Source organism: Phocoena sinus, chromosome 8 (assembly GCF_008692025.1).
Source record: "Phocoena sinus isolate mPhoSin1 chromosome 8, mPhoSin1.pri, whole genome shotgun sequence".
Classification (NCBI taxonomy): domain Eukaryota; kingdom Metazoa; phylum Chordata; class Mammalia; order Artiodactyla; family Phocoenidae; genus Phocoena; species Phocoena sinus.
The window spans coordinates 75,728,725-75,756,503 of record NC_045770.1 but is presented as its reverse complement, the minus strand read 5'-3'; the positions used below and the strand labels follow the sequence as shown (position 1 = coordinate 75,756,503).

Here is a 27,779-nt window from a genome sequence, read left to right as displayed (position 1 = left end):
ATTATAAATTCTTTTTCTCTTCTCTTTGAGATGTATGTAAATATTTTTAAAAGCTAAATAAGCCTCTTGCCAGTTTCATAACTCAGGAGTGTTTTTCTTAAGTTTTCCAGGAACCATCTCTTTTAAATGTAAACATCAAGAAAGATAACATCCCTGTTTCCTTGGCTCTATGGGAGTGTGGTCTAGGCACCTGGTTCTAAGCTGTAACTACCTGCTCCACATAGATATATGAGAAGTTTTTATTTTTATTATTATTATTTGGGATAGAGACAACTAATACTGATGAACACTTCAATTAGCAGATGAATTTAGAATAAATTATGTGGCAAACAGTGCTGTCAAGTCAAACAGGGGGGTTATCTATGAATATTCTTTAAGTCATATAGGGAAGGGTGGTTCTTTGCAGTAAGCGGTTTTACAGAACAAGAAGAGTGGGAGATTTTTTTAAATTGTCCCGATTTTCTGGGAACAGAACTCAGTCAAAGTTCAACATTGTCGGTATGGATACAAAAACAGACATAGGTCAAAGGAGCAGAATAAAATCCAGAAGTGGATCTATGAATATCTAGACACATGAGTTATGACAAAGAGGGAACTGTAAAACAATATGAAAAGTTGAATGTTTTCAATAATTGGTGTAAGTCAAATGACTATACATATGGGGGAGAAAAGGCCTCTATTTTGTACCATGAAGAAAAATTAATTCCAAATGGACAGTAGTTCTCAATGTGAAGAGTAAAATAATACAACTTCTAGAATACAGGAAATAACTTCATGATCTTGGTGGTAGTTAAAGGTTAACAGCTTTATTCATAAAGTAAAGGCTCAAGAACGTAGACTACAGTTGACCCTTGAACAACATTGGGGTAGGGGCACTGACCCTTTGGGCAGCCAAAAATGTGAGTATAATATATAGTTTGCCTTCTGTACACAAGGTCCCTCCATATCTGCGGTTCCACATCTAAGAATTCAACCAACCATGGATCATGTAGTAGTGTAGTATTTACTATTGAAAAAAATCCATGCATAAGTGGACGCTTGCATTTCAAACCCATGTTGTTCAAGAGTCAAGTGTGCATTAAAATTAAAAACATCTGTTTATGAAAAGAAACCATAAAAAGGATGAAAAAGGAAGGACAAAGTAAGAAAATATCAGTAAAATATATAATGAATAAAGGGTTCAAATAAAGAATATATAAACTGTTCCTACAAATCAACAAGGGAAGACCTAACTGAAAAACAAAATCAAGAGACATTAGCAGGGACTTAACAAAAGTGCATATCTAGGGCTTCCCTGGTGGTGCAGTGGTTGAGAGTCTGCCTGCCGATGCAGGGTACACGGGTTCGTGCCCCGGTCCGGGAAGATCCCACATGCCACGGAGCGGCTGGGCCCATGAGCCATGGCCACTGAGCCTGCGCATCCGGAGCCTGTGCTCCACAACGGGAGAGGCCACAACAGTGAGAGGCCCGCGTACCGCAAAAAAAAAAAAAAAAAGTGCATATCTAAATGCCCAATAAACATAAACAAGGAGCTAAATCTCATTTGATATTGTAAATTAAACCATAATGATACATACACAAATAAGTTTCCATAGAAAGTAATGAAAATTAATGAATAAAATTAACCAATCACAGCTAATTTAATCAACCAGATAAATGTTGAGCCAAAGAAGCCAGACTCAAAAGAACACATACCGTATGACTCCATTTTTTATAAATTTTATAAAAAAACAGATTATGTTAATCTCTGCTGTTAAAAGTGAAACTCTACCTCTGCTGAGAGGGACAGGAATAGTGACTGGAAGGAGGCACTAGGGCTTCTGGAGGGCTAGGAAAGTTTTCTCTTTTGATCTGGGTGGTGGTTACATAGCTGTGTTCATTTTGTGATTGAATTCAAAGAGCAGTGCACACTTGTGTGCCTATCTCTATTTATGTTATGCTACAGTTTAAAAAGAAAGAAAAAGAAAGATTGATACTTTTTAGTGTTGAGAAAGATATGTGGAAAACAGCATTCTCCTATGTTGTTAATAGGACTCTAAATTAGTACAAAATTTTGTAAAGGGTGATAGTGTAACACATACACATTTTTTTTTCCTTGTCAATGGGAAGTTTCAAGACCCTAGGAGTACAAATGGAGAGGAAATATTATTATTCAAAAGACTGAAAACACAAATTAAAAAAAAAATTAAAAAAAAGAAAGACTGAAAACAGTTTTAAATGGAAGGAAAAAGTTCTGATGTTTCTCAAATGCTATCTATTGTGAACAAAGTAATATGGCACCTGCCATGTCAGTAAACAAGGAATATTGCCTGCCACCAAGCCGTCAGCCACTGTAGCCTCCCCACAACAGGGAATTCAGGATGGAGAAAAACAGGATACACGTCCTACATAGTTAAGAGGCATATCAAAGGAATAATTTCGATGAGCCCAGACTCTTGTATCTTCCCATGCATAGAAAAGCACTAAAATCATTAACTTGAGATATCTGGTTTTTGTGATTAGCAGTAATCTTTTAATGTCCCACTACATGTATTTTTTCCAGCAACAAGTCCTATGTACCCTGGCTCCTCCCTTACCTGTTATAACAGTTCCTCAGAGTTCGCAGTAATGTCCTTGAATAAAACATAATTCTCAACTTTTAGGTTGTGTATTTTTTTCAGTCAACACCATATACAAAGAAATTAAAACATTCCATTTCCAGTTGGAATGACCAATATTCTTTCTGCTATGCACTGAATTTATAAAACCTAACTATAAGTTTATAAAACCATTTTACAAAAATCTTACAAAACCGAAGTCCTCTGGCTCTCAATTAAGTGATTTCCCCAATATTGCAAGAGGCCTCTCTTTGCTGTGTCCACACTGTCAACCACTCATTTTTAAACGACAGCTGGAGAAGTAGGGAGGTTAACAGCGTTAAGCGGTCCAAGTAGCCTTTCAAACCTGCCCAGTACCACCGAACACTTATCAAAATTTAAACAGAAACATCTTGTAGACATAGTATCACACATGCACACATATAAAAGCACACACAGGCACACATCCCTTACGCCAAGGGATGTGCCCAAAGGTCTTCTCTACCTACAATTCTGTTTCTTGATGAGGATGGAAAGAAGCTTGACTCATCTTCAATGAGGAAGAGCTCCTGCCGATGTCTGGTGAATTGGGCAGTGAAATATTCAGCATGAGGATGCTTCACATTCCTTGGGAGCTTCAGAGGTCCAAGCATACAGCTAAAAGGGGTTTTGTCAGCTCGAGGAATATCACTCTCCTTAATAGGCATTTTGATTCCCAACACTTCAGCGTAAGTAACTAATACCTCCCAAGGGGCATGGATCTTGACAAAATAAGTTTTCCCATCTTCGGAGTTCTGTATAAGATGGAGGCAAAATAACAGAAAGATTACTGAGTTGATTAAAGAAAGAAAATTTTACAAAATCTCAAACAAATTAAAGACATCAAGTATTTTCAATTTATTGAAAAATTTCAGCAAAACTTTGCAAATGCTCAAAACAGTTATATATATTATACTTACATATATATGTATATATGTGTATACTATATGTGTGTGTGTGTGTGTGTGTGTGACAGAGAGACATAGAGACAGACAGAGACAAAGAATACTTTAAAAAATATATTTCAGGGTCAATGTACACTAGTCTGAAGTCCATAGAAACACATGTGGTTCTGGGAAATCTCTTAAGTTTTTAGCAACTAGCTATAAGCTTAGAACTGTGTTTAGGGTATATGAGAAATACATACAAAGTATAAGATATACTCCCTCTTCTTACCCAGTTTTGATGTATCACCTACACCTAAAGGAGGAACTTTAGGTAATAAGGGTTCATTACACAGGAGAATAATTAAGTTACACATAGAATATGTGGTATAATTCATATTTACTAGTTCAGTAAAATACAGGGATAAATAAGAAGTAGAGACTATTAATTTAGAAGTAGAGAGTATTAGAGTTTCATGGACAGGGTGGGATCTGAAATAGGTCTTTAAAAGTAATTTTGAAGAAAATTCTAGAAAACCAGTAAATGGTAGGAGGTTAAAAAAAAAAAACTTGGCATATTCATAAGCACAAAAAATGTCTTGGCTTAACTAGAAGGTTGTGTTGCAAGATAGCCAGGTTAACTAGTTAGGGTGCTAGATTATAGGCTGCCTTCAACATGACACAGATGTGAAACAAAAACCATGTCTTTACTTTCTCTGGATACTGAGTAGAACTATTTATGCCTATTTTTAAAGTGTTCCACTCATCCCTTATCATCTCAAATTCAGAGCACTGACCTACTTATTTACCTGGAAGACCACAGGCCCTACCATCCTCAGTTACATGTCAGTAGCCAAAAAAGCTATTGTTTTACTCCCAAACACAAAGTCTAGCCAGTCAAAGGTCAGAGGAGAAGAAAACAAAACTAAAAAAACTAAGACTCTGATATAGATTAACAATTACATTTACCATTTTATCTTCAATTTCCAACTCAAGACCTGTTTTTCTGAGATTTTGTTCAAACTCTTTTCTTCTTTCCTATGGAAAAACAAATTAGTAGTATTATGTAAAACCCTTTTATTTTCCCAGTGATAAACAGACTTGTTACACAATGACTGTGCCTCCAGATGGTCCCTTGGTTGTATAAAAAAGTACTCTATGTATCACCCCCATCTGACTGCCATGGCCTGCTTTTCACCTATATTATAAATCACAGTATAACTATAAAAATCCAATACATCTAGGAATAATCTCCAGGAAATATGCAGGACCTCTATCTGAAAAAAATGCAGAAAACTATCCTAATTAACATAAAAAATTTGATAAACAGAGAGACATATTATACTCCTAGTTGGGAAGATTCAGTACTACAAAGATATTAGTATTCTTCAAATAAAGGACATATTTAATGCAATTTTAAGCCAAAATATCATCATGACTTTTTAATCATGAAGAATAATTTCACTTAGAAAAAGTAAAATTAAATTTAATTCAATTAAATGCAAATAATCATTACTGAGGGCTTTAAAACAATGATTGTCAAAAAATCTTTTGGCTTTATGATTTAAGTGTGAAAAAATTGTAACAGTGATTCAAGTATGATTTAACTCTTATGTAAGTGTGAAAAAGTGTAAATGTGACTTAAGTGTGAAAAACTGTAAATGTGACTTAAATGTAAAAAATTATGATTTAAGTGTGAAAAATAGTAACTGAAATTTTAAAAGGTTTCACTAGGATGTTACAGGACACATCTTCAAATGGATATGTCCACCTTGAGAGATCTTCAAACTTTACAAGGAATAAAATATAATTTTAATGGGTTCTTTTTCTCCATTTCCAAAGTTTACTACATGTGAGAATATGTCTATGAATAATTCTCCTCTCTCTGATACCCTTTCACAATTGCCCTTCTCCTAGGTTACCAAAGAAAAGGCAGGCTGTGAACATCCAGGAAGGCAAAAACAAAACAAAACAACAAGGGGCAGAGAGGGACATTCAAAATATTGTTATCAGTATTAAAAAAAAGTGAATCTTCTCACTGTAGTAACAAATGGTTTTGCAAGTCATGTGGACACCAATTCTCTGAGCTCAGTAAAACTGAAGGCTGAGCTAAGAGGATTATTAGGTGACAGACCATTAAACATTACTTTTATGATAAATCACTTTGTAATTTGGGACTATAATTCAGGAGCTCAAAAAAGATTCAAACTGCTAAAACAGTACATTTTCTATTCCAACCTACTTATTTATCTGAACAAGCTTAATTTATACAAACATATATAAAAATAGAATATACTTGAAGCTGAACCATCTCATTCTAGGAATAATTCTCATTCATTTACAAATAAGGAAAATATTGTTTTTTGGGTTTTTTTTAACATCTTTATTGCACTATAATTGCTTTACAATGGTGTGTTAGTTTCTGCTTTATAACAAAGTGAATCAGCTATACATATATATCTATCCCCATACCTCTTTCCTCTTGCGTCTCCCTCCCACCCTTCCTATCCCACCCCTCTAGGTGGTCACAAAGCACCGAGCTGATCTCCCTGTGCTATGTGTCTGCTTCCCACTAGATGGTGGAGGAGTAAGATATGGAAAATATTGTTTAAAGCCCCCGTGTTCATTTCATTATTTGACGCATTTAGGATGACTTTAGTTTTGATGTTTGATAACTACTTGTCAAATATTGTAGTATATTCATGATGTTTTATCAATTATGCACTTGTACAGTTGTAAAAAAAAAAAACCTCAAAACAAAAGAAGAAGTTTAAGGCTTAGACTGTTCTGGTGAAAGGAAATAAAAACATTTCAAGGTATATACACATTTGTTGTAGCAAACTTAAGACTGAACAAACAATAAAAGACTCCCAAAGATAAAACACTTAAATTAGGAAAAAATTATGTGGACAGAGTGGAAGGAAAATTTTAGGTGGAGAAAAATAAATGATGTAAAATTCAAAGTGTTAAAAAAGATTTTCTTCATATAACTCATTTTTTAAAATAAATGATGGTGAGTGTCAAATTTCCATGGTATATATGCTAAAAACTGGACCATTTACAAAACATTATAGATTATATCCTTTGCAACTACTGAAATGTATGATAAATAATTGTAGTTGGGGAAGACTTGTAGATGAATCAGGCTTTCAGGGGAAGTCCAGGAGTTCATTTTAGACCTGCTGAGTCTGAGATTCTCTAAGACTTCCAAGTAGAGATGCAGAATAGTCACAGGGGAAAGAAGTACCAACTGGAAAGGTAAACGTTGGAATTAGCACAAACATGGTTTTAAATTTTAAAACTGTGAGACAGAAAGCATCATCAAAGAAATCAATGTAGGCTGAGAAAAGAAGAGGATTAAGGACTGAACCTGAGGCACTACAGTAACAAGAAATCAGGGAGAAGAAAAGATTGAGAAGGAGCGGCTAGTGAAATAAGAAGAAAACTAAGAGAATGTGGAGACCTGGAAGTTGAGTGAAGAACATAAACTGTAGAGAAGGGAATGGTAATCAGTGGCAAATGCTGCTAACAGGTCAAGCAAGATGAGGGTTGAGACTTGATCACTGGATTCATTTATCTGAAGATGAGCAGATTGGGTGATGTTAAGGCCTGATAGGAATGGGTTTAAGAGAAAACTGGGCAAAAAGGAAATTGAGAAGTCGACATTAGCTGGCAGGGAAATTGAGATTAAGAGGAGGTCTTTGTGCTTGCTTTTTAATTTGTTTTTAACATGGAAGAATTAACAGCACATTTATTTGTTGAAAGAAATGATCCGGTAAAGAACACCACAAAATGCAATTTTAAGAGAGAGGAAAGAATCGTAAAAGCAATATCCCTAAGTAGGTATACAGAAAAGAGTTAATGTAACAGGCTTGAAACTGCTATCCTTAGAAAGGCCTGCCTGCAAGGTTGGTTCCGGTGTCTGGGAACTTGGTTTTTGTGAGGGTTCCCACCATTCCCAGAACTAAGAGTGGCTCACTTTACCTCAACTGTTTGTACAAACTATGTAGTTCATACTGAACGTCTGCTTTCTTCTGGGACTACGGAATGTTGGTATGAGACAGGCAGAACGTTACAAGGACCAGCCCCCAATAACATCCTACAGCACTGAGTCTTTAATGAGCTTCCTTAGTAAACAGTACTTCCAATGTGGTGTCATACATTGTTACTGGAGGAATTAACTGCATCCCGTGTGACTCCACTGGGAGAGAACTCTTATAAGCTTGCTCCTGGTTTTCTCTGGACTTTGCCCCATGCATCTTTTCCTTTTGCTGATTTTGCTTTTATTATTTAATTGCAATAAAACATAGCCATTGAGTATGGCTACATGCTGTGTTCTGTGAGTCCTTTTAGTGAGTCAGCAAACCTGGGGGTAGTCTTGTTGACTCCTAAACGGTAGGCAAGAAGAAAGGGATCCAGAACACAAGCAAATGTGTTGGCTTTAGATAGAAGGATAAATAGTACATCTATGGTAAAAGGAAGAAAGGTAGATTATACAAGTGGAAGATGCTGGTAGATGGACAAATGTGGTAATAAAAATTAAGAATTTCTCTTCTACTTGTTTCAGTTTTCTCAGTGACTTAGAAAAGTGGTCAGCTAAGCTTGAAAATGGGGAGGATACATAGGTGTGAGAGAGAAAAAGTTATAAAACAGTCACCCAGGAGAGTGGGAAACTGAATAAATTAAGGAAGTATGACTGCCAGATAGCATTAAGGACCGAGTTGAGGTCTATCAGCACAAATATGAGATAAAACCAGTAAGTGAAATGTATGTCTGTCTTTCTGCATGGTTCTAGCATTAGCAGGTGGAAAGTTGGGTTTAACTAAAATTGTTTTCCAAAGTTAAGTACAATTGAGAGATGGGCAAGGGATCTGATGGCACATGCAATAGAGTATAATGTGATATGAGATTTAAACTGAATAAGCATAAAGAAGAGCATAAAGATAAGGAGCAGCAGTAAAAAGGAGTCAAGATAATTGCATCTTATCTGGTCCTGGTGCAGCTGAAGGAAGAAGAGTATTGGTCAGACATATTCGAGGGATTGGTCAGACAGCTGGATACTTTGAAGGAGATTATAAAGAGTTGTAGTTATTAGTAATAACAAGTTCTAGGGGAGTGAATGGCTGAGTTAGAGACTAAGATACTTGCAAAAGGGAGTTCAAGGAACAGAGAGGCTAGGATGCCAAAATAATCATCTAGATAACCATTGAGATAATCAATACTTAAAAAGGGAGTATTTGTGGAGACAGTGATGGTGATCCAGGAGCTAAAATTGTTGAGAAATAGAACAGAAGGCCAGGGACAGATTAATGACAGCAACAATGCAGGGTAGCGATAACTCCGATGAGATTTAAAACTCAGGAGCTTCAAGGCTGAGCGAGGGAGGATAGACTGTAATCAACAATACGATAAAAGGAGAGCAGGCATTCATCCATTTCCAGAAAAACGTAAGGGAAAAACCACCACCGCTTGAGAGGACTGCTGTGGAAGGCACCAAACCCACACGAGGAGCTAGGCTTGAAGGGGACATTCAGAGCAGAGCTGAATATGGTGATAGTGAATGAATTTTAGAGGCCTGGTGGAAGAGTTTCCAGGCAAAGGGTGGAAGAAATGGACAGAAATGGCTATGTACAGGGCCTTATGGGGATAATAGCTACAGTTTTTTACTTTATGTGACATTTATTTCCTATGTAAGTATGTTAGCAAATGTGTGTTTATATGCTTACCCATATGAATTAATATATTAATTCATTATTTCAAATATCTAATATTTATTAAGCATCCATTATGCTCTAACTGCTGTTCTAAGCATTTGAGTATACAGTAATGAACAAGACAAAGTCCTTGGTTTTGTGAACTTACAAGTAAAAAAAATGAATAAATAATGTAAGTTCAGAAAGTGATAAGGTCAGAAAGAACATAATATCAAGGCTACTCAGATAAAATGGATTAATGAAAGTCAAAATGAAAATTAAACACAAAAGATAAATATTATATTCAGATATACACCTCAAATTCTGGAGGTCACATTTAATATCAAAGGTGAGCTATATAAAAAATATATCAGTCACTTGGGAGAAGAAAAAGAAGTCACTGTCCAAAATATCCAAAAAATAAAATTGACTTTACACATCCATTCTTAGGCTGCGTATTTTGTAGTCTTTTCACTCAGTTTCAGCTTTCAGTAACACTCTGGGGCTGCTAACTTTTACAACATAATTCAGAGGAAACATCCCTGTCAAAGTATAGAACGTGCTTCTTCTTATTATTCCCATCTCTCTTACATAAGTACTTACTGCCTTCAGTTCAGCTTCTTTCTTTATGTCATCAACATAGGAAAGCACAAAATCAATTTGCCTAATCCCATCTCTGAAGAAGATAGAATCTTTGCTTTGTTCATCTTTTTTAAACTGCAGGAGACATGAATGACACAACTTTAAATTATAGTTTTACTTTCACATGGCAAAAACATGAAAGGGATCAGCTAAAATTTGGTCAGCATATATTTTTTTTCAGTCCTGAAATGACAGATGAAGACAACCAGAGTTTTCATCAACAGAAGATCATGCTTATTTTAGAAAGTGAAATGCCATAAAGTTACATATTAAACAACAAAGACTCAAGATGAAGCTAAGCATATTTACTACATGCACACACAATAAAAATGCTACAATTATACCAAAACACAAAATGAATACATGTATACATTGATCCCAAAATGCATATTCAGAGAGACTTGTTATCTTCATTAAACAACGTACCAATTAGTCCAACAAATAATTCATGGTCACACACTACTTTGGGGGTATAATTAATTATAGACCAATTAATGAATCTCACTGCAAGAACATAAACTTATGATTAATGCTTATATGTATGTTTTCATAAAGTTGCTACTTTCTAATTCAACTTTTGAAGGGTTAAAATGAAATCAACATGCAGTTAAAAATTAGAAAGCAAGTAAGCGTGCCAGCTGGCTTCACTACAAGTAAACTCATGCAAATCTCCTTTCAACATCAACATCCTAAGTGAGCTAAATGCAATCCGCTGTTTAAATTTGTGTTATCAATTCTCTCAGTATAATCGTCAAACTTACAAATTCAGCTTTCACATGTGTAGTTCATTAATTCCTCCCCTTTCAAAACTGCAAAAACACTAGAGAGCTTCAGAAAGAAGAGATTTCATGTTTGACTGATTTGGTCTTCTTTATAGTTTATATATAACATGTAATACTTAATATTTGGAATAGGAGACATATAATACCTAGAATGATGTAAATAGATGACGCAGTGCATGTCAGTGATCTCTCTAACCCTGTGATGCAAATTTATAACATAGGCAACTTTCCGACTGCTTTAGCTAACCTGTGATTGGGGAACTGGGTTTTTATTTTCATAACTGACATTTATATTAGTTTATGAGTTTCTTTTATGGTACTCTATGCTGTTTTTCATTCAAGTCAGGCCAGGCAGATCACCCATAAAAAGGATTGGTTGTAGATCAGTCAAGTAAGAATAAGACAAAAATCTCATGTTTGATCTGTGGTCTGTGAACAGAATAACTGTATTTTATCTATGTGAATGCATAACTGATGTGTCTCAGAAAGAACTAGCTCCCAGTGCACAGGAGGAAATGAGTGGAAAAAAGAATGAAGAAACAAAAAATATTCAGGGAGTCTAGAGATTACATATCAAAATACAGTAATTCAAATGTTATGTCTGAGTTCTCTACACCCCAGTCAAAGGATACATAATCATCTCTCTTTTCCTAAAAGAAAGTAAAACGAAAAGAAAACCCTGAAAAAATTCAAACGGTTATCATGTTATATCTTGATTATAAATCATTAAAAAAAGGTGAACAAAACAAAAAAATTATTTGAGCTCTTGTAAATCATCACAGTATTAGCATATCTTATGAAATTCACCAAAATTTGTGGAGCCAACTGGGGAAGGAAAAAAGATACTAATTAGATTAAATATAATCAAAGCAAAAAATTAGAGGGAAAAAACAATAATCTTTTTGCTCTAAATCTGGGACAGTCATATTCTGTATGATAGAGGTTTTTTTTAAACACCATATATTTATAAGCGGTCATATTGTTTGAACAAGCTAAATTTAGGTCCACAGAGAGAAGTTCTGGTGATAGAAGATGTGCACATAGAAATCAACAAAAATCACACTCAAGAGTTCTTGTCTATTAGGGAATAAACAAAGTAACTAGAATAGTGAATCTAATTATTTCCTGAATGTTCAGTCAAAATGGGTGTATGTAATTCCCTTCTCCTGAAAGGTAGCCAAGGTAGCCTTTGGCTACATAGAAAAACCCAAATACCTATTATTATGTCATATCCTAACTATAAACTGTAAAAAAATTTTTAAATACAGAGAAATCACTGGTAGCCTTGTAAATCACCATGAGGTACATATCTTAGGACTGTTAACAAAAACAGGTTGAAGCTAACTGGGGCAGAAAAACCTGATAATTTTGTTACATATAATTGTACACTATTAAAACACATCACTTTTGTTTTGCTCAGGACATGACATTAAGATCATTTTTTGCAGTGTGTATGAGGTTTGTATTTGTATTTGTGTTTGATTTGTTCTTGGAAATGCCTGTTTATAGTGAGGCAAATATCTGGGTGGCTATTGAATGAGGTCGTTTTTCTGAGGTTTATAAACTTGGATTCTTGCTGGGGATTCGTAAACTTCTGAAACTATGTAAACTGCATGTGTGTATATGTGTATGTGCGTGTGTGTGTATTTATGTGTGTATGTAATTACATTTTTTTAGGAAAAGTTTCCAAAGCTTGAATCAGACCCAAGAAAGATTAAGAATCACCATTCTAAAACCCCAGTTGCCTGGGGAATAGGAATCAGTGACAAAGTCCCCCAAATCAATAGTATTCATTGCAACAAAAATGGCTTGGGCTAGCTCTGCAGCACTAGCAATGCATCCAAAGCATAAGCAGCATCATTCAGCACTGGTTACCATAAGACGCCGCCTCAGGAACAAATTGTATCGCTTTGCAGACTGTGAAGCAATCAACAGAGAGTTAGCAAATCCTGCCCAGGATTAAAGAAAAGATCCCCTGCAAAAACAGACACGCAAACAAACAAGACCCTCAGTATGATCACTCATGTGAATATGCATGTGTATGTGTAATAATTAAATTGGAGGGTGGGAGAAGACAGAAGAAAAGAACAAAAAAAAAAAAAAAAAAGGAAGAAAACAATAAAAAATAAATGAAAGAAAAAAAAGGAGACTTCAAAGCAAATTTCCCTAAATCCCTTTACAATAACTTTAAATAATACACATTTGTGGACCTGGATTAAGAAGAAAACAAAAAAGAAAGAGAAAAAAGAATAATGAAGGAAAACATGAGAATGGAAATGTAAAGTAAAATAGGTATAATAGGTATTCTGTTAAGTATGCCTATACACATCTGACAAAGAAAGCAAAATTACTACAGTTATTCTGGGACCATGTATGGTATGAAAATTTACCCAATAGTGTAAAATACTTCATTACTGAAAAAACACTGAAATTACCATTATCATGTACATGTGTGTGTAATTACTTTTTTTTTAGGAAGAGGTTCCAAAGCTTTAATCAGATCCAAAAAAGATTAAGAATCTTTCATTACCATTAAAATATTTCACTACCAAAATACTGAAGGAAAAAAGGAAAAGTCATTTGATTATTTAAATGCTGAGTTGTCTTCAGTCTTCAATTACCATGACCATTATTTTTAAAATACCAAAGCAATTAATTAAAAACATCTGTGATAATCAATATTTGAAAGAAAACCTATGGCACAAAAAAGGCAAGTATTGTATTTTATAGTATAATGAAATGATAAATTATCTAATAAAATTATCAATAAAGAGCTTCAGTTCTTGTCATGCAAAGTTTTGTTTAAACTGTTGTTTTCCTGGAATAGGCTAAAGAGACCTAAGCAACTGGTGACTAAGGCGGGAAACTCCCTGCTCTGTAAACTGATGAGCCTACTACGTATAGATGAGTTAATATTGCTGTTATTTAAAAACAACAGGGCTTTTCTGGTGGCGCAGTGGTTGAGAGTCCACCTGCCGATGCAGGGGACGCGGGTTCGTGCCCCGGTCTGGGAAGATCCCACGTGCCGCGGAGCGGCTGGGCCCGTGAGCCATGGCCGCTGAGCCTGCGCGTCTGGAGACTGTGCTCCGCAACAGGAGAGGGCACAGCAGTGAGAGGCCCGCGTACCACAAAAAAAAAAGACATATGATGGGACAGAATACAGAGTTTAGAAATAAACTCACACATACTCAGTCAGTTTCCACAAAGCTTCTAAAGTAATTTATGAGGAAAAGACAGTCATTTCAATAGGTAGTGCTAAATATGCATATTTAAAAAGTAAATAAATTTAATTCTCACCATAAGTCATCTACAAAAGTTAACTCAAAATGAATCCTAGACCAAAAGTAAAAGTTAAAACTATAAAACTGAAGAAAATCTGAGAAAATCTCCCCTACTTTGGTGCAGATAAATATTTCTTAGATAAAGCACAAGAAACATGGATCATAAAAGAAAAAGTATGAGAAATTGAACTTTGAAACTTTGTATTTTTAAAAACAGTGTTAAGTAAAAGAAAAGGAAAGTCACAGATTGGGAGAAAATGTTTGCAATAAAGACAACTGACAAAGGTTTTGCATTCAGAATACATAAAAGCTTCTTACAAGTCAATAGAAAGATAATCCAATTTCTAAAAATACAGAAAAGATTTGAACATATAGTTAACAGAAGAAGATGTATGAATGGCCAATAAGCCCATGAAAAGATGTGTAACATTATCATTCATCAGGAAAATGAGAACTGAAACCATGAGATAACCTCCATTCAATCACTAAAGTTAAAAAGTTGACAATATCAAGTGCTGGTGAGGATGTAGAGCAACTAGAATTCTCATGCATTACTGGTAGGAATGAAAAATATACTACCACGTTTTAAAATAGTTTATCAGTTTCATATAAAGTTACACATACATTTTTCATATGATCCAGAAATTTTACACCTAGGAAATTAATGAAAAGAAATGAAAATATATGTCTATACAAACACTTCTTACACAAATGTTCCTAACAGCTTTATTTATAATGGTCCCCAAACTGAAAACAATTCAAATATCCATCAACAGGTGAATGGATAAACAAATTTTGGTATATCCATACAATGGAATACTACTTAGCAATAAAACAAAATAAAAGAAACCAAAAAACTACAGATATATTCAACAAGATTCAATTTATCAGTATCGTTTGAAATTTTGGATGAGTCTCTGAACAAAAAAAGCCAGTAGCCAGACACAAAATAGTATATATTATTACATACATCATATAGTATGATTCCATTAACATACTACTTTAGAAAAAAAATTAAAAAAACAAATCAGCAATTGCCTAGGGCAGAGGTGAAACAGAAAAAGGAAGTTTTTTTGAGGTAATGGAAATCTATATCTTGATTGTTGTGATTTGTTAAAATTTGTCAAACCGTACACTTAAAATGGGTACATTTCGTTGTATGTAATGTATAAACAATAAAGATGATAATTTTTAACTTGAACAACTAGAAGAATAGATTGTATGTAGCTAAGATATGAAAGACTTCAAAAGAGCATTTTTTTGTCTAGGAAAAAATTACATTTTAGACATGTAAATCTTGAGATGTCTTTAGATATTTAAATGCATATGATGGGGAAATGGCTTGGATATTTAAGTCTGAAGGTCTTAATATTTAAGTCTGATGTCTATACTAGAAACTTAAATTTAAGTGTTACAACATATCATTGGTATTTAATGCCATGAGACTGAATAAGATCTCTAGGAGACAAATGTCTGAGTCCTAGAGCAATCATATCTAAATACATACATAGATCAATTATAAATACTAATTTATATTCATACTTATTGCTTCTGGTTTATTTATACATTCTGGCTGGTTTGTGCCTATGTCAAGCATATCATTAAATATTTGGAATATCATCCCTGAGGTGAACAAGATCTACACCCCTTCAAAACCTGTTAACAGCATGTTGATTGTTATTAAGGCATGCCTCTAGTGTGCCTTTCCAATTTCCACTCCTCCTTCTTTAAACACTAAGTACTTTTCAAATTATTCCTCCCAAGACAAATGGCACTCACTCTGAGACAGGTTTTTTTAGGTATAATTTTCTCCATTTTTGTGTGTTTCATTTAATGGTTTTAGCATCCTTCTAGCAATTTAGCTAGCCATTTAGGTACTCAATCAAATCCACTGTTGACTACTTTATTCAAAATAAAAGGTTAAATTATGTGAATTCCTCTGTATTTATAGAATCATTAGTAGTGAAGTTCTATCATAATAATGGTAGGATTACATTTTTTTCCAAAAGGAAAATATATCCAATGATATCCTGCTGGATATCTTTGGATTGTCTCAGCAGAACCCTTCTCTATCCATCTCTACCTTGCTTTTTTTCTTGGGAGGGCGACTGGTTATACTGATAGGTATCAAAGAGCTCCTTTGACTTCTGGCTTCCCACAAATGATTGGAAGGAGGGAAAAGAGTGTAAATCTCTTCCTTTCTGAGGCTGGATTCAGGAAGGCTGTATCCTTCCACTGAAGGTCATTAAGCCTCTCAAGAATGTCTCAAGTACATGACTCTCTCCTGGGATCTAATAAGTGTTCCCTCCCAATTCCCTTCAGTTCTATGGATGATAATAGAGTCACGGTTACTAAATCTATACACACTGGGCTTTTCTGGCACCCCCTATTTGTAAAAGTTTTTTTTTTAAGCCCTCCTCAAATTATCCTATTTTGAGTATGCCTAATAGGACCCTGATTGATACAGATTTTTCTTTTGTGATATTTCTATAACATTAAAAGAAAATTTCCCTGGAAAAATGGTTGATTCTGGGACTGACACAGGAAAAGTACAAGGACGAGATGAGCTTAGAGCATCTTGTAATGCCAGAAAGTAAGAAAAGCTAAAAACAAAGCAAAATCAATAGGGTTCTATCAAAGGGATACAGGGATCAATCAAAAAGCTCTTAGTAATCAAAGCAAGGCCAATTTGAGCAACGAAGTAAATGAAGTAGTACTGAGTCTATAATACAAAATATAAAATAAATATCTCTGAGCCCAAACTGATATAAATAAATAGACAATGTATAAATAAACTGATGAATAAATAAATGAGACCTATTTCTCATACAGAAGAATTCCAAATAATTCATTTACCCTTAAGGAAGTGGAGCATAATCCCCCAATTCTTGAGTGGGCTGCACACAGTGACTTTCTTCTACAGTATAAAAAGGGAGAATAGAAAGAAAAACTTCACAGTAGAGCAAGCTGACAAATATGACTTCAAGCCAGGCAATCAAGGTTAACATCACGAATGATAAGTCACGTGGGTAGGCAATGTACCCTTCATATAATGTGATGAAAAAAGCATTTTACTCCTATTGTCTTCCTCCCAAAAATGTACTACCCCAGTCTAATTATGAGAAAATAATTGAGGGACATTCTACAAAATACTTGACGAGTATGCCTCAAAACTGTGAAGGTCATTGAAAACAAGAAAAGTCTGAGACACTGTCACAGCCAAAAGGAGCCTGAAGAGACATGACAACTAAATGCAATGTGGTGTCCTGGATGGGATCCTGGAATAGAAAAAGAACACCAGGGAAAAACTAAGGGAATGTGAACAAAGTATGGACTTTAATTAATAATGATGTACCAATATTGGTTCATTATTTGCAACAAATATATCATATTAATGCAAGATGTAAATAGGGAAAAATGTACATGACGTATAAGGAACTTTATGTACTATGTTCATAATAAATCTGTAAGTCTAAAACTATACTAAAATACAAAGTCGATTAAAAAAGGAAAACCTACTGTTTAATTTTAATAACTTACTGTTTGACCAAAGACAACGTCATCATAAAGAATGAAATACCATAAACCACTTTAAAATCATTTGGAATTTAAAACTTCAATTGTTAGTATATGACTTAATTGGGGAAATTATTTGCAACATATCACAGACAAGGGGCTAATAATAAATATGTGACCAGCTCCAAAAAAATCAAGAAAAAAAAACCTAATAGCTTGACAGGAAAATAGACAAAGAAATATACACAGAATGATCCAGCAAAATTAATTAAAATGACCATCAATGTAGAAAAAGATAAAATGTCTCACTCATATTGAGAGAAATTAAAGTTTAAACTATCCTAGGATACAGAGCTAACTGAAAAAGCTCTCAACTGAAAAAGGTCCACTATCTATCTCTCTAACAGACAGGCAAACATCTAAACTTATTAATACACTGTTAATGAAGCTATGGAGAAATAGGACTCTCATATATTTCTTATAAATGCAAAACGGAGGGGAATTTGGCAATATATGGTAAAATTACATATGCCTTTATTTATTGATACTTAAATCCTACTTAGAAAGATACATTTGGCCAAAATATTATAAAACTGATTCCCAAGGGTTAAAGACTAAAAAGAGAAAAGATTTCCAAGATTAAAAACAACCTAAACATCCATCAGTAAAGGGACTGTATGAATACACTATCCTAAACCCACACAATAGAATACTATGCCACATACTAACAAATCAGAGTGAAATTGACACAGTATAGAGTATAGAGTGAACTCCAGGATATGTTTTTTTGTTTTGTTTTGTTTTGCGGTACGCGGGCCTCTCACTGTTGTGGCCTCTCCCGTTGCGGAGCACAGGCTCCGGATGCGCAGGCCCAGCGGCCATGGCTCACAGGCCTAGCTGCTCCGCGGCATGTGGGATCTTCCCGGACCGGGGCACGAACCCGTGTCCCCTGTGTCGGCAGGCGGACTCTCAACCATTGCGCCACCACGGAAGCCCCAGGATATGTTTTTAAGTGAAAACCAAAGAACAGTTCAGTATATACAGTATGCTGCCTTTAAAGAAGCAGGAAGAATATAAATATACATATGTATGTAGACACACACACACACACACACACACACACACACACACAGAAAAGTAAAGGATACATTGGAAAGATAAACTAAATAAAAATGGTTACTACAGAAGGTTTAAGAGGAAAAACAAGGAAGAAATTTTCCTCTGAAATGATTTGTTTCATAGTTTCAAACTGAGATACATTTACCTTCAAGCTAATAAAGTCTAAGCTTCAGGGTCCCTTACTTGCACCAGTCCCATTCTAGCAATGTGTTCTCACAGTCAAACATTTTTGTAAAAATTTTAAAGTAAATTATTGTCCCATTATTCTTCTTGAAAAGTGACACCAAGGGCTTCCCTGGTGGCGCAGTGGTTGAGAGTCTGCCTGCCAATGCAGGGGAAACGGGTTCGTGCCCTAGTCGGGTAAGATCCCACATGCCGCGGAGCAGCTGGGTCCGTGAGCCATGGCCCCTGGGCCTGCGCGTCCGGAGCCTGTACTCTGCAACGGGAGAGACCACAGCAGTGAGAGGCCCACATACCGAAAAAAAAAAAGAAAAGTGACACCAAAATGGCATAAGCTTTAGGCTTCACTAAACTTTATTTGATTTACAGTTTTCAACTTTGGAATTGTGAATGTTTTACATGGTCAAAAAATAAACATAAATTAAAAAGAAAAACAATAAAATTTCAAGTATTATAATCTGATCAATCCTATAACCTTCATTCTGGAACATAAAGATCAGTACTCTAGTGAAAAGGGAAACATCTGTACCAAAACTGTCAGTATAACTCTATTTCCCCATCTTCCCAAACAGCATCTTTTATTTACTACGCAACTAACAAAAAATTCTGAATCTCTTTATTAACCTCTTAATTGATATTCGAATTTGATTTTTAAATAAACTGTACTTCTTCATGATTATTCTTAGGCATGTACTTACAGGTAAGAAGAAAGATGTATGGAGAGAGAATACTAAATTAGGCCTCAGAAACCTGAGTTCTAGTCTAGTCCAGGATCTGCCCCCCTAAACAAATGGATAATTTTGGTCAAGTCATTAAACTTCTCAGATCCTTCATTTTCTCATCTGTAAAACTGAGAAAGTAAAATGCTAGCAAAGTGCTATGCTTTATGTGTCATTCTCATTAATGTGTCTAACGACATTTTTTTCCCCATAAGAAACTGATTTTTTTCCAAAGTAATAAATTCTCTAATATCATGTATAAGAACCTGAAAAACTGTGAACTGAGAAATAGTCACGATTGCTGACTACAAAAAAAACACCCCGTCATGTCCATGCAAGAAAGTACAGTACAGATGGCTGCTTACCCTTGGTTCTTCACTGATGAGAAAACTGGACTCTCTGCTGTTCAGGTCCTGCTAATAGCGTCATGGAGAAGATAGAATGCTATTAATAATAATAATGCAAGTGGGGAGTATATAACTTTTAACAATAAAAACTCTAGGTTCTCTGTGCAGAAGTACTAAACCTACAACTCAGGGGAGCTATGAAGCACCTGAAATTGGATGCAAAACTGTGTGTATACATGTGCATGTGTGGGTGTATAATGTGTGTGTATGTTTATGCGGGGAGAGAGAGAGAGAGAGAGGGCGCTTGAGAAAGAATGAGAAATTTGGAGGTAGCTTTAACGAATCATAAAAAAAAATCTGAGATACAAGAAATGATTAAGAAGTACTACATTGCAGAAAAATAACAAGGAGCTCCAATCTTTTAATGATGCTGAATCCTGAACGGCACCAAAAGGAAGGACAGAATTGGCTATTTTAGGCCTTTCACCATTTGTTTGAAATTATTAAAGTGAATACCCTAGAAAATGCATCACCAGAATTCTTAAGGATTTATACTTATAACCCAAGAGAAAAGCCATACATAGATATAAATACACAAAAACCACTTGTAGTTAAAGTAATAGTGATGCCTCCCTTGGTGTACGGTGGATTTAAATCTTCACGCTCCATGATAGCCCGCACACCACAGCACATACTCCTGAGATCACTCAAATATTTCGCTTTCTCTCCCTCCCTCTCTCTCTTTCCTCTTTTTGTCAGTCTAGCTAGAGGTTTGCCAATTTTATTATCTATCAAAGAGCTAACTTTTTGTTTTAATGCTTTTCTCTAATATTTTTCTGTTTTCAACTTACTGATTACTGCTCTTATCTTTATTATTACCTTCCTTCTGTTTTGTCTGGGTTTATTTTGCTCTTATTTCTTGAAAGGGAAGCTTATTGTTGATTTAAGACTTTTCCTCCCTACTAATATAAATGTTCAGTGCTACAAATTTGCTACAAATTTCGTTTCAGCATTACTCTTGCTAGATCCTTCAAATGTTAATATGTTGCATTTTCACTTTTATTCAGGTCACTTTTTTTTTTTGTCTGTTTGTTTTCATTTTGTTTTTTCCTTTAGGTTTTCTTTGACCCTTGGATTGTTTAGAAGTATGCTGTTCAGTTTCCAATAGTTGGAGATGTTCCTGTTAACAATGGTTACTGATTTCTAGTTTGATTACATTGTGGTTCAAGAACACATTCCATTATTTCAATTATTTTAAATTTGTTGAGGTTTGTTTTATTGCCCAGAATATAGTCTGTCTTGGCATGTGTTCCATCATTACTTGAAACAGATGTGCATTTTGCTGCTATCAGGTGGAATACTATATAAATGTTGGCTACATCCTGTTAGTTGATATGAGTTCATCTATATCTTACTGATTTTCTATTCAGTTGTTCCATCTATTATTGAAGAGTGAAATCTCCAGTTATAATTATAGATTTGTGTATTACTCCTTCCCATTTATTAGCTTTTGCTTCACATATTATGATGCTATTATTTTGTGCATGCAAATTTAGCACTGCTATGTTTCATTGTTGGATGGATTCCTTTTATCATTATGTCATGTCCTGCTCTGTCCATGGTAATTTTCTTTACTCCAATGTGTAATCGACATTAATGATGTGATATTAATATAACACTCATGCTTTCTTTTTGTTAGTGTTTGCATTTATTTTCATCCATAATGTATATTTTTAATCCTTTTACTTGCATTTTTTAATCCACTTTGCCAAACTCTTTTTTCTTTTCAATTTGTGTGTTTAGACTATTTACACTTCATGTAATTACTAGTGTATTAGGAATTAAAAGTTCTGCCATTTTATTTTTGTGTTTTCTGTTTGTTTCTTCTGTATTATGTTTCCCTGTTTTATTTTTCATGACTTCCCATGGGTTATTGGAAATATTTTTATAATTCCATTTTGATTTATCTAAACCGTTTTTGAGTATATCTCTTTGTATAGTTTAAGTGGTTGCTTTGATATTAATTACATTACATATACATTATTTATCACACTTTACAGTATACATGTTTTACTTGTCAAATGAAGTATAAAACCCTTACTTCCCTTTACAATCCCAAACCTTCTTTGTTTATAATTGTCGTAACTATTTCTCTGCATATATTGAGAACCACATCAGAGACGTTGTAAAGTTTTTACTTCAACTTTCAAAACATAATTTTGAAAACTTGAGACAGAAAGTCTATTGCATTTACTCATGCTTTTACTCTTTCTGTTGATTTTTTCCTTCATCTCCATGCTACAAAATTCCTTATTTTATCATTTTCTTTCTGTTAGAGAACTTCCTTTGGCCAATCTTTTAGAATAGATGTGCTGGTGAAAATTTTTTTAGCCTTCCTTCCTTTGTGAATGTCTTGATTTCTCTGTTCATTCCTGAAGGGTATTTTCACTGGCTACAGAATTCTGATTTGGCACTGAGCTCTTGAAAAAATCTGTATTGCTTCCTTTAGCCTCCATGGTTTCTAATGTGAAATCTGTTGTCATTTTAATGGCTTTCCCCCTAGAGTTAAGTCCCTAGCCAGTTTGTCTTCTTCTCTAACATTCACAGTCTTATTATGTTTGTTTTACATATAATATCCAGGGTTTTTAGCTATACTTAGAAAAAGAAATAGAGAAAATTTTATCTACTCCATCTTTCTAGAATTAAGAGCAACAGTCACTTTGGAGCTAATTCAATAATATACCCATTTAATAACTCTAAACCTTATCAGCCATTCTTCATCTTTGTTTCGGAGAAGTGCTGTTTTTATTCCAACATACTTTATATTAAAAATATATATATGCTAGACCTAACTATAGGTTAAGTCTAAAGGGAGTTTGGTATGATAGTGCTATTCTCATAGGGTTGAACATTTCCCTGTCACTTACTGCCTTCGTATAAAAGTAACACTAAAAAAAACTAAAAATTATGACATATGCTATTTCTAAAATACTATGGTTGCTCTTGAAATGTGCAGAGGTAAGGAACAGTATAAATATGACTTGAGAATGTTTTTTGTTACAGAAGTTTAAGTTTGGAATATACATATAAATACACAAAGAAGCAAAGAATATGAAGTAATTCATAATTACTTGAAGTTAACTTGAGCAATACATACAAAGATCTGTAAGAAGTATATTATTGCTATGTCAGTATGAACAAAATGAAAATGACAATATTATTATCATTCAAGTTGCATCAGTCAATCTCATAAATCTTTCCTCAGTCTGCTCCAAAGACATGTAAGCTTTAATTTTTGATGTTCTTTATTTTCTAGATAATTGTCTTAATTCACTAACTCACTCAATAAATATGTTCTGGGCTTCCCTGGTGGTGCAGCGGTTGAGAGTCTGCCTGCCAATGCAGGGGACACGGGTTCGTGCCCTGGTCCAGGAAGATCCCACGTGCCGCGGGGCGGCTGGGCCCGTGAACCACGGCCTCTGAGCCTGCGCATCCAGAGCCTGTGCTCTGCAATGGGAGAGGCCACAACAGTGAGAGGCCCGCATATCGCAAAATAAATATGTTCTCTGTGCCACATTACATCACTTTAGTTGCGGGGCCTATGCTTTATGACCGTGGTTTCCAAACTTTAATGGCAATATGAATAACCTGGGATGCTCTTTTTAAATCATGACTCCCTAACCTTATCCCCCAAAATATTGATTAGTAGTCTGAGGTTGGTCCCAGGAGTCTGCATTTTTAAGAAATTCTTTATATAATCCTTATTCAGGTGGTCTACAAATTACACTGTAAAAATAACTGGACCAACTGATTTTCATAGTTTATTCAATTCTCATATTCTATTTTTCTTAGTATTTTGGTCATTGAGCTTCTAAAGGATCGCAGAACTTCTAGAAATCTTAAGTCAACCAGCTAAATGAGCCAGTTTATCCAGCTAACTAGCACACAGCCAACCTATTCTGGTAAGTTGTGTTTCCCAGGGTGGGAATTCCAGTCACTCCTAAAAAGCTATTTTTAAAGAGACATTTTCTATTTGGCTGTTCATCCCTAACCCAATTCAAGGACATCCAACTCTATGAGTATGGCTCTGGGTCAACTAGAGCCTAACAGAAAGATTATTTTATCTGAAATACTTTTAGAATGCTTACACTCTGTATACAAAAAAAAAAAAAAAAAAAGTTGTTAGTATCTATTTGCAAGTTTACATAAATAAAATAAGGACTTTGCTTAAGAGAATCCTATATTTTTGCAAATTGTATTTAACTTTATTATTTATAATTTTATTTAATATATTTACTTAATTCAGGTTGAGTAACTTAAACCCTGGCATAGTCATCAATAAGCACTTATCAGGTTCAAAATGCCAGTATAAGGAGATCCTGAATTCACCTCCTCCCACGGACACACCAAATCTCTAGCTAAAAATGGAACAATTCCCTCTAAAAAATGAAAACTATCTGACTAGCACCTCTAAAACAAAGGATAAAAGGGCCACAATGATGAGGGTGGGAAAAACAGAGATGCAATCCCACCAAAAATCCCACTCTTGGGTGAGGCTCACCCATAATCAGGAAGGACCTCACAAATATGGAGCTTCTTCCTGAGAAATGAGGGGTTTGTGCCCCACATCAGGCACCCCAACCCTTGGGACCTGCACTGGAGGGACAAGCCCCCAAAATGAATGGTTTGAAAACCAACAGGGCTTATGTTCAGGAGACCCAAAGGGCTATAGGGAACTAAGATTTTACTCTTAAAGGGCTCATTTCTAGACTCACTCACCCTGGGACCCACCACAAAAGACGCAGTTTGAAAAGCACCTAAACTATACGTGAAAAAGATTCATTTGCCAATCTTAAAGCATCTATCAGAGGGGCAGGGCCTGTTAGGACTCTCTCTAGGGATAGAGGTGTTGGTGGGGGCCATTTTTGCCCTCTCCCACTACCTTGCTAGCACCAGTGGGTGCACACAGTGATAGCACTCTCCCACTGTCCAGCTAAAGCCAGTGGGAGTGCCTCGTCCCTGCACTCTCCTGCTCCATCACTAAAAGCAGTGGGTGTGACCCAGCCCTGTGCTCTCCTGCCGCCTCTAAAGCCTTACCACTAAACTGGACTTACACAAAATGTTAAAGGGGCTTCTTTAAGCTGAAAAAACATGAGCACTAATAACAAGAAAACATATGTAAGTAAAAATCTCACTGGTGAAGATAAATATATAGTAAACGTAGTGGATTATTATAAAGCTAGTATGAAGGATAAAAAACAAAAGTAGTAAAAATAACTATAACTACAATATTTAGTTAAGGAATACACAAAATAAAAAGATGTAAAATGTGACCTCAGAAACATAAAACATGTGAGGGAGTAAAAATGTGGAGTTTTAAAATGCATTCAAACAACTAGCTATCAATTTAATATGAACTGTATGTGTGTACACACACACACACACACACACACACACACACACAGTCTAATATATGTGAATTTCATGGTAACCACAAAGCAAAAATCTATAGTAGACACAAAAAAGATAATGAGAAAGGAATCCAATCATATCACTACAGAAACTCATCAAACCACAAGGGGAGAGAGCAAGAGATGAAGAAAGGAACAGAGAGGAAAACAACCAGAAAACAATGAACAAAATGGCAATAAGTACAATTAATATAAATGTAAGCAGACTCAGTGATTATTATGAACAATTATATGTCAACAAATTGGACAACATAGAAGAGTTGGAAAAATTCCTAGAAACATACAATCTTTCAAGACTGAATCAGAAAGAAATAGAAAGTCTGAACAGACTGATTACTAATAAGGAAATTGAATAAGTGATCAAAAACTTCTCAACAAACAAAATTCCAGGACCAGATGGCTTCACTGGAGAATTCTACCAAACATTCAAAGAAAATTTAATATCTATCATTCTTAAACTCTTCCAAAAAATTGAAGAAGAGGAAACACTTTCAAACTCATTTTATGAGGCCAGCATTAGCCTGATAGCAAAACCAGACAAGGACACCACAAAAAAAAAAAAAGAAAATTACAGGCTAATACACCTCTTGAACACAGATGAAGACATCCTCAACAAAATATTAGCAAGCAAAATTCAAAAATACATTAAAAGGATCATGTACCATGATCAAGAGGAAATTGATTCAAGGGATGCAAGGATGGTTCAACATCAGCAAATCAATCAACATAATACAGCACATTGACAAAACAAAAGATAAAAGTCATATGATCATATCAAAGATAAAAATAATAAGATACAGAAAAACCATTTGACAAAATTCAACATCCATTTATGATTAAAAACTCTCAACAAAGTGGGTATAGAGGGAACATATATCACCATAATAAAGGCTATATATGACAAGCCCCCAGCTAACATCATACTAAACAGCTTTCAGCTTTTCCTGCAAGATCAGGAACAAGAAAAGGATGCCCACTCTTGCCACTTTCAGCCAACATAGTATTGGAAGTCCTAGCCAGATCAATTAGGCAAGAAAAATAAATAAAAGGCCTACAAATTGGAAAGGAAAAGTAAAACTGTCACTATTCACAGATGACATGAGTTTATATAACCAAAACCCTGAAGACTCCACCAAAAAACTGTTAGAACTAATTATTAAATTTAGTAAAGTTGCAGGATATAAAATCAATACACATGACTCATGTACCACAATGTTCACTGCAGCTCTATTTACAATAGCCAGGACATGGAAGCAACCTAAATGTCCATCGACAGATGAATGGATAAAGAAGATGTGGCACATATATACAATGGAATATTACTCAGCCATAAAAGGAAACAAAATTGAGTTATTTGTAGTGAGGTGGATGGACGTAGAGTCTGTCATACAGAGTGAAGTAAGTCAGAAAGAGAAAAACAAATACCATATGCTAACACATATACATGGAACATAAAAAAAAACGGTTATGAAGAACCTAGGGGCAGGATGGGAATAAAGACACAGACCTACTAGAGAATGGACTTGAGGACATGGGGAGGGGGAAGGGTAAGCTGGGACAAAGTGAGAGAGTGGCATGGACTTACATACACTACCAAATGTAAAATCGATAGCTAGTGGGAAGCAGCCACATAACACAGGGAGATCAGCTCGGTGCTTTGTGACCACCTAGAGGGGTGGGATAGTGAGGGTGGGAGGGAGGGAAATGCAAGAGGGAAGAGATATGGGGATATATGTATATATATAGCTGATTCACTTTGTTATAAAGCAGAAACTAACACACCATTGTAAAGCCATTATACTCCAATAAAGATGTTAAAAAAATCAATACACAAATATTAGTTGCATTTCTATACAATAACAATGAGTTCTCATAAAGAGAAGTTAAGAAAGTAATCCCATTTACAATTGCATCAAAAAGAATAAAATACTTAGGAATAAATTTAACCAAGGAGGTGAAAGACCTGTAACACACTGATGAAAGAAATTGAAGAGAATACAAAACAATGGAAAGATATTCATGTTCATGGATTGGAAGATTAATATTGTTAAAATGTCCATATTACCCAAAGCAATCTACAGATTAATTCAATCCATCATAATTCCAATGGCATATTTCAAAGAACTGAACAAATAATCCTAAAATTTGTCTGGAACCACAAAAAACCCTGAATAACCAAACCAATCTTGAGAAAGAAGACCAAATCTGGAGGCATCATGCTTCCTGATTTCAAACTATATTATAAAGATATAGTAATCAAAACATAATGGTATTGGTATAAATACAGAAACATAGATGAATAGAACAGAATAGAGAGCCCAAAAATAAACCCACGTATATGGTCAATTAATTTATGACAAAGGAGCCAAGAAAATACAATGTGGAGAGGATAGCGTCTCCTTCAATAAGGGCTGTTGGGGACACTGGACAGTCACATGCAAAATAATGTAACTAAATCACTATCTTACACCATACACAAAAATAAATGCAAAATGGATTAAAGAATTAAATGTAAGACCTTAAACCATAA

The 27,779-nt window shown here is 34.9% G+C and overlaps 1 protein-coding gene across 1 annotated transcript in view; it reads right to left on the bottom strand.

Moving 5' to 3' along the window:
* The window catches only part of ANO5 (anoctamin 5), a 98,839-nt gene that overhangs the window by 58,471 nt on the left and 12,589 nt on the right, over nucleotides 1–27,779 (bottom strand). The window contains exons 3-7 of the mRNA XM_032640866.1: nucleotides 19,797–19,847; nucleotides 12,492–12,533; nucleotides 9,796–9,909; nucleotides 4,469–4,537; nucleotides 3,086–3,370 (exon numbers count right to left, since the gene is read on the bottom strand). Coding sequence (XP_032496757.1) covers nucleotides 3,086–3,370; nucleotides 4,469–4,537; nucleotides 9,796–9,909; nucleotides 12,492–12,533; nucleotides 19,797–19,847 — 561 coding nt within the window. The remainder of the gene's footprint in view (nucleotides 1–3,085; nucleotides 3,371–4,468; nucleotides 4,538–9,795; nucleotides 9,910–12,491; nucleotides 12,534–19,796; nucleotides 19,848–27,779) is intronic.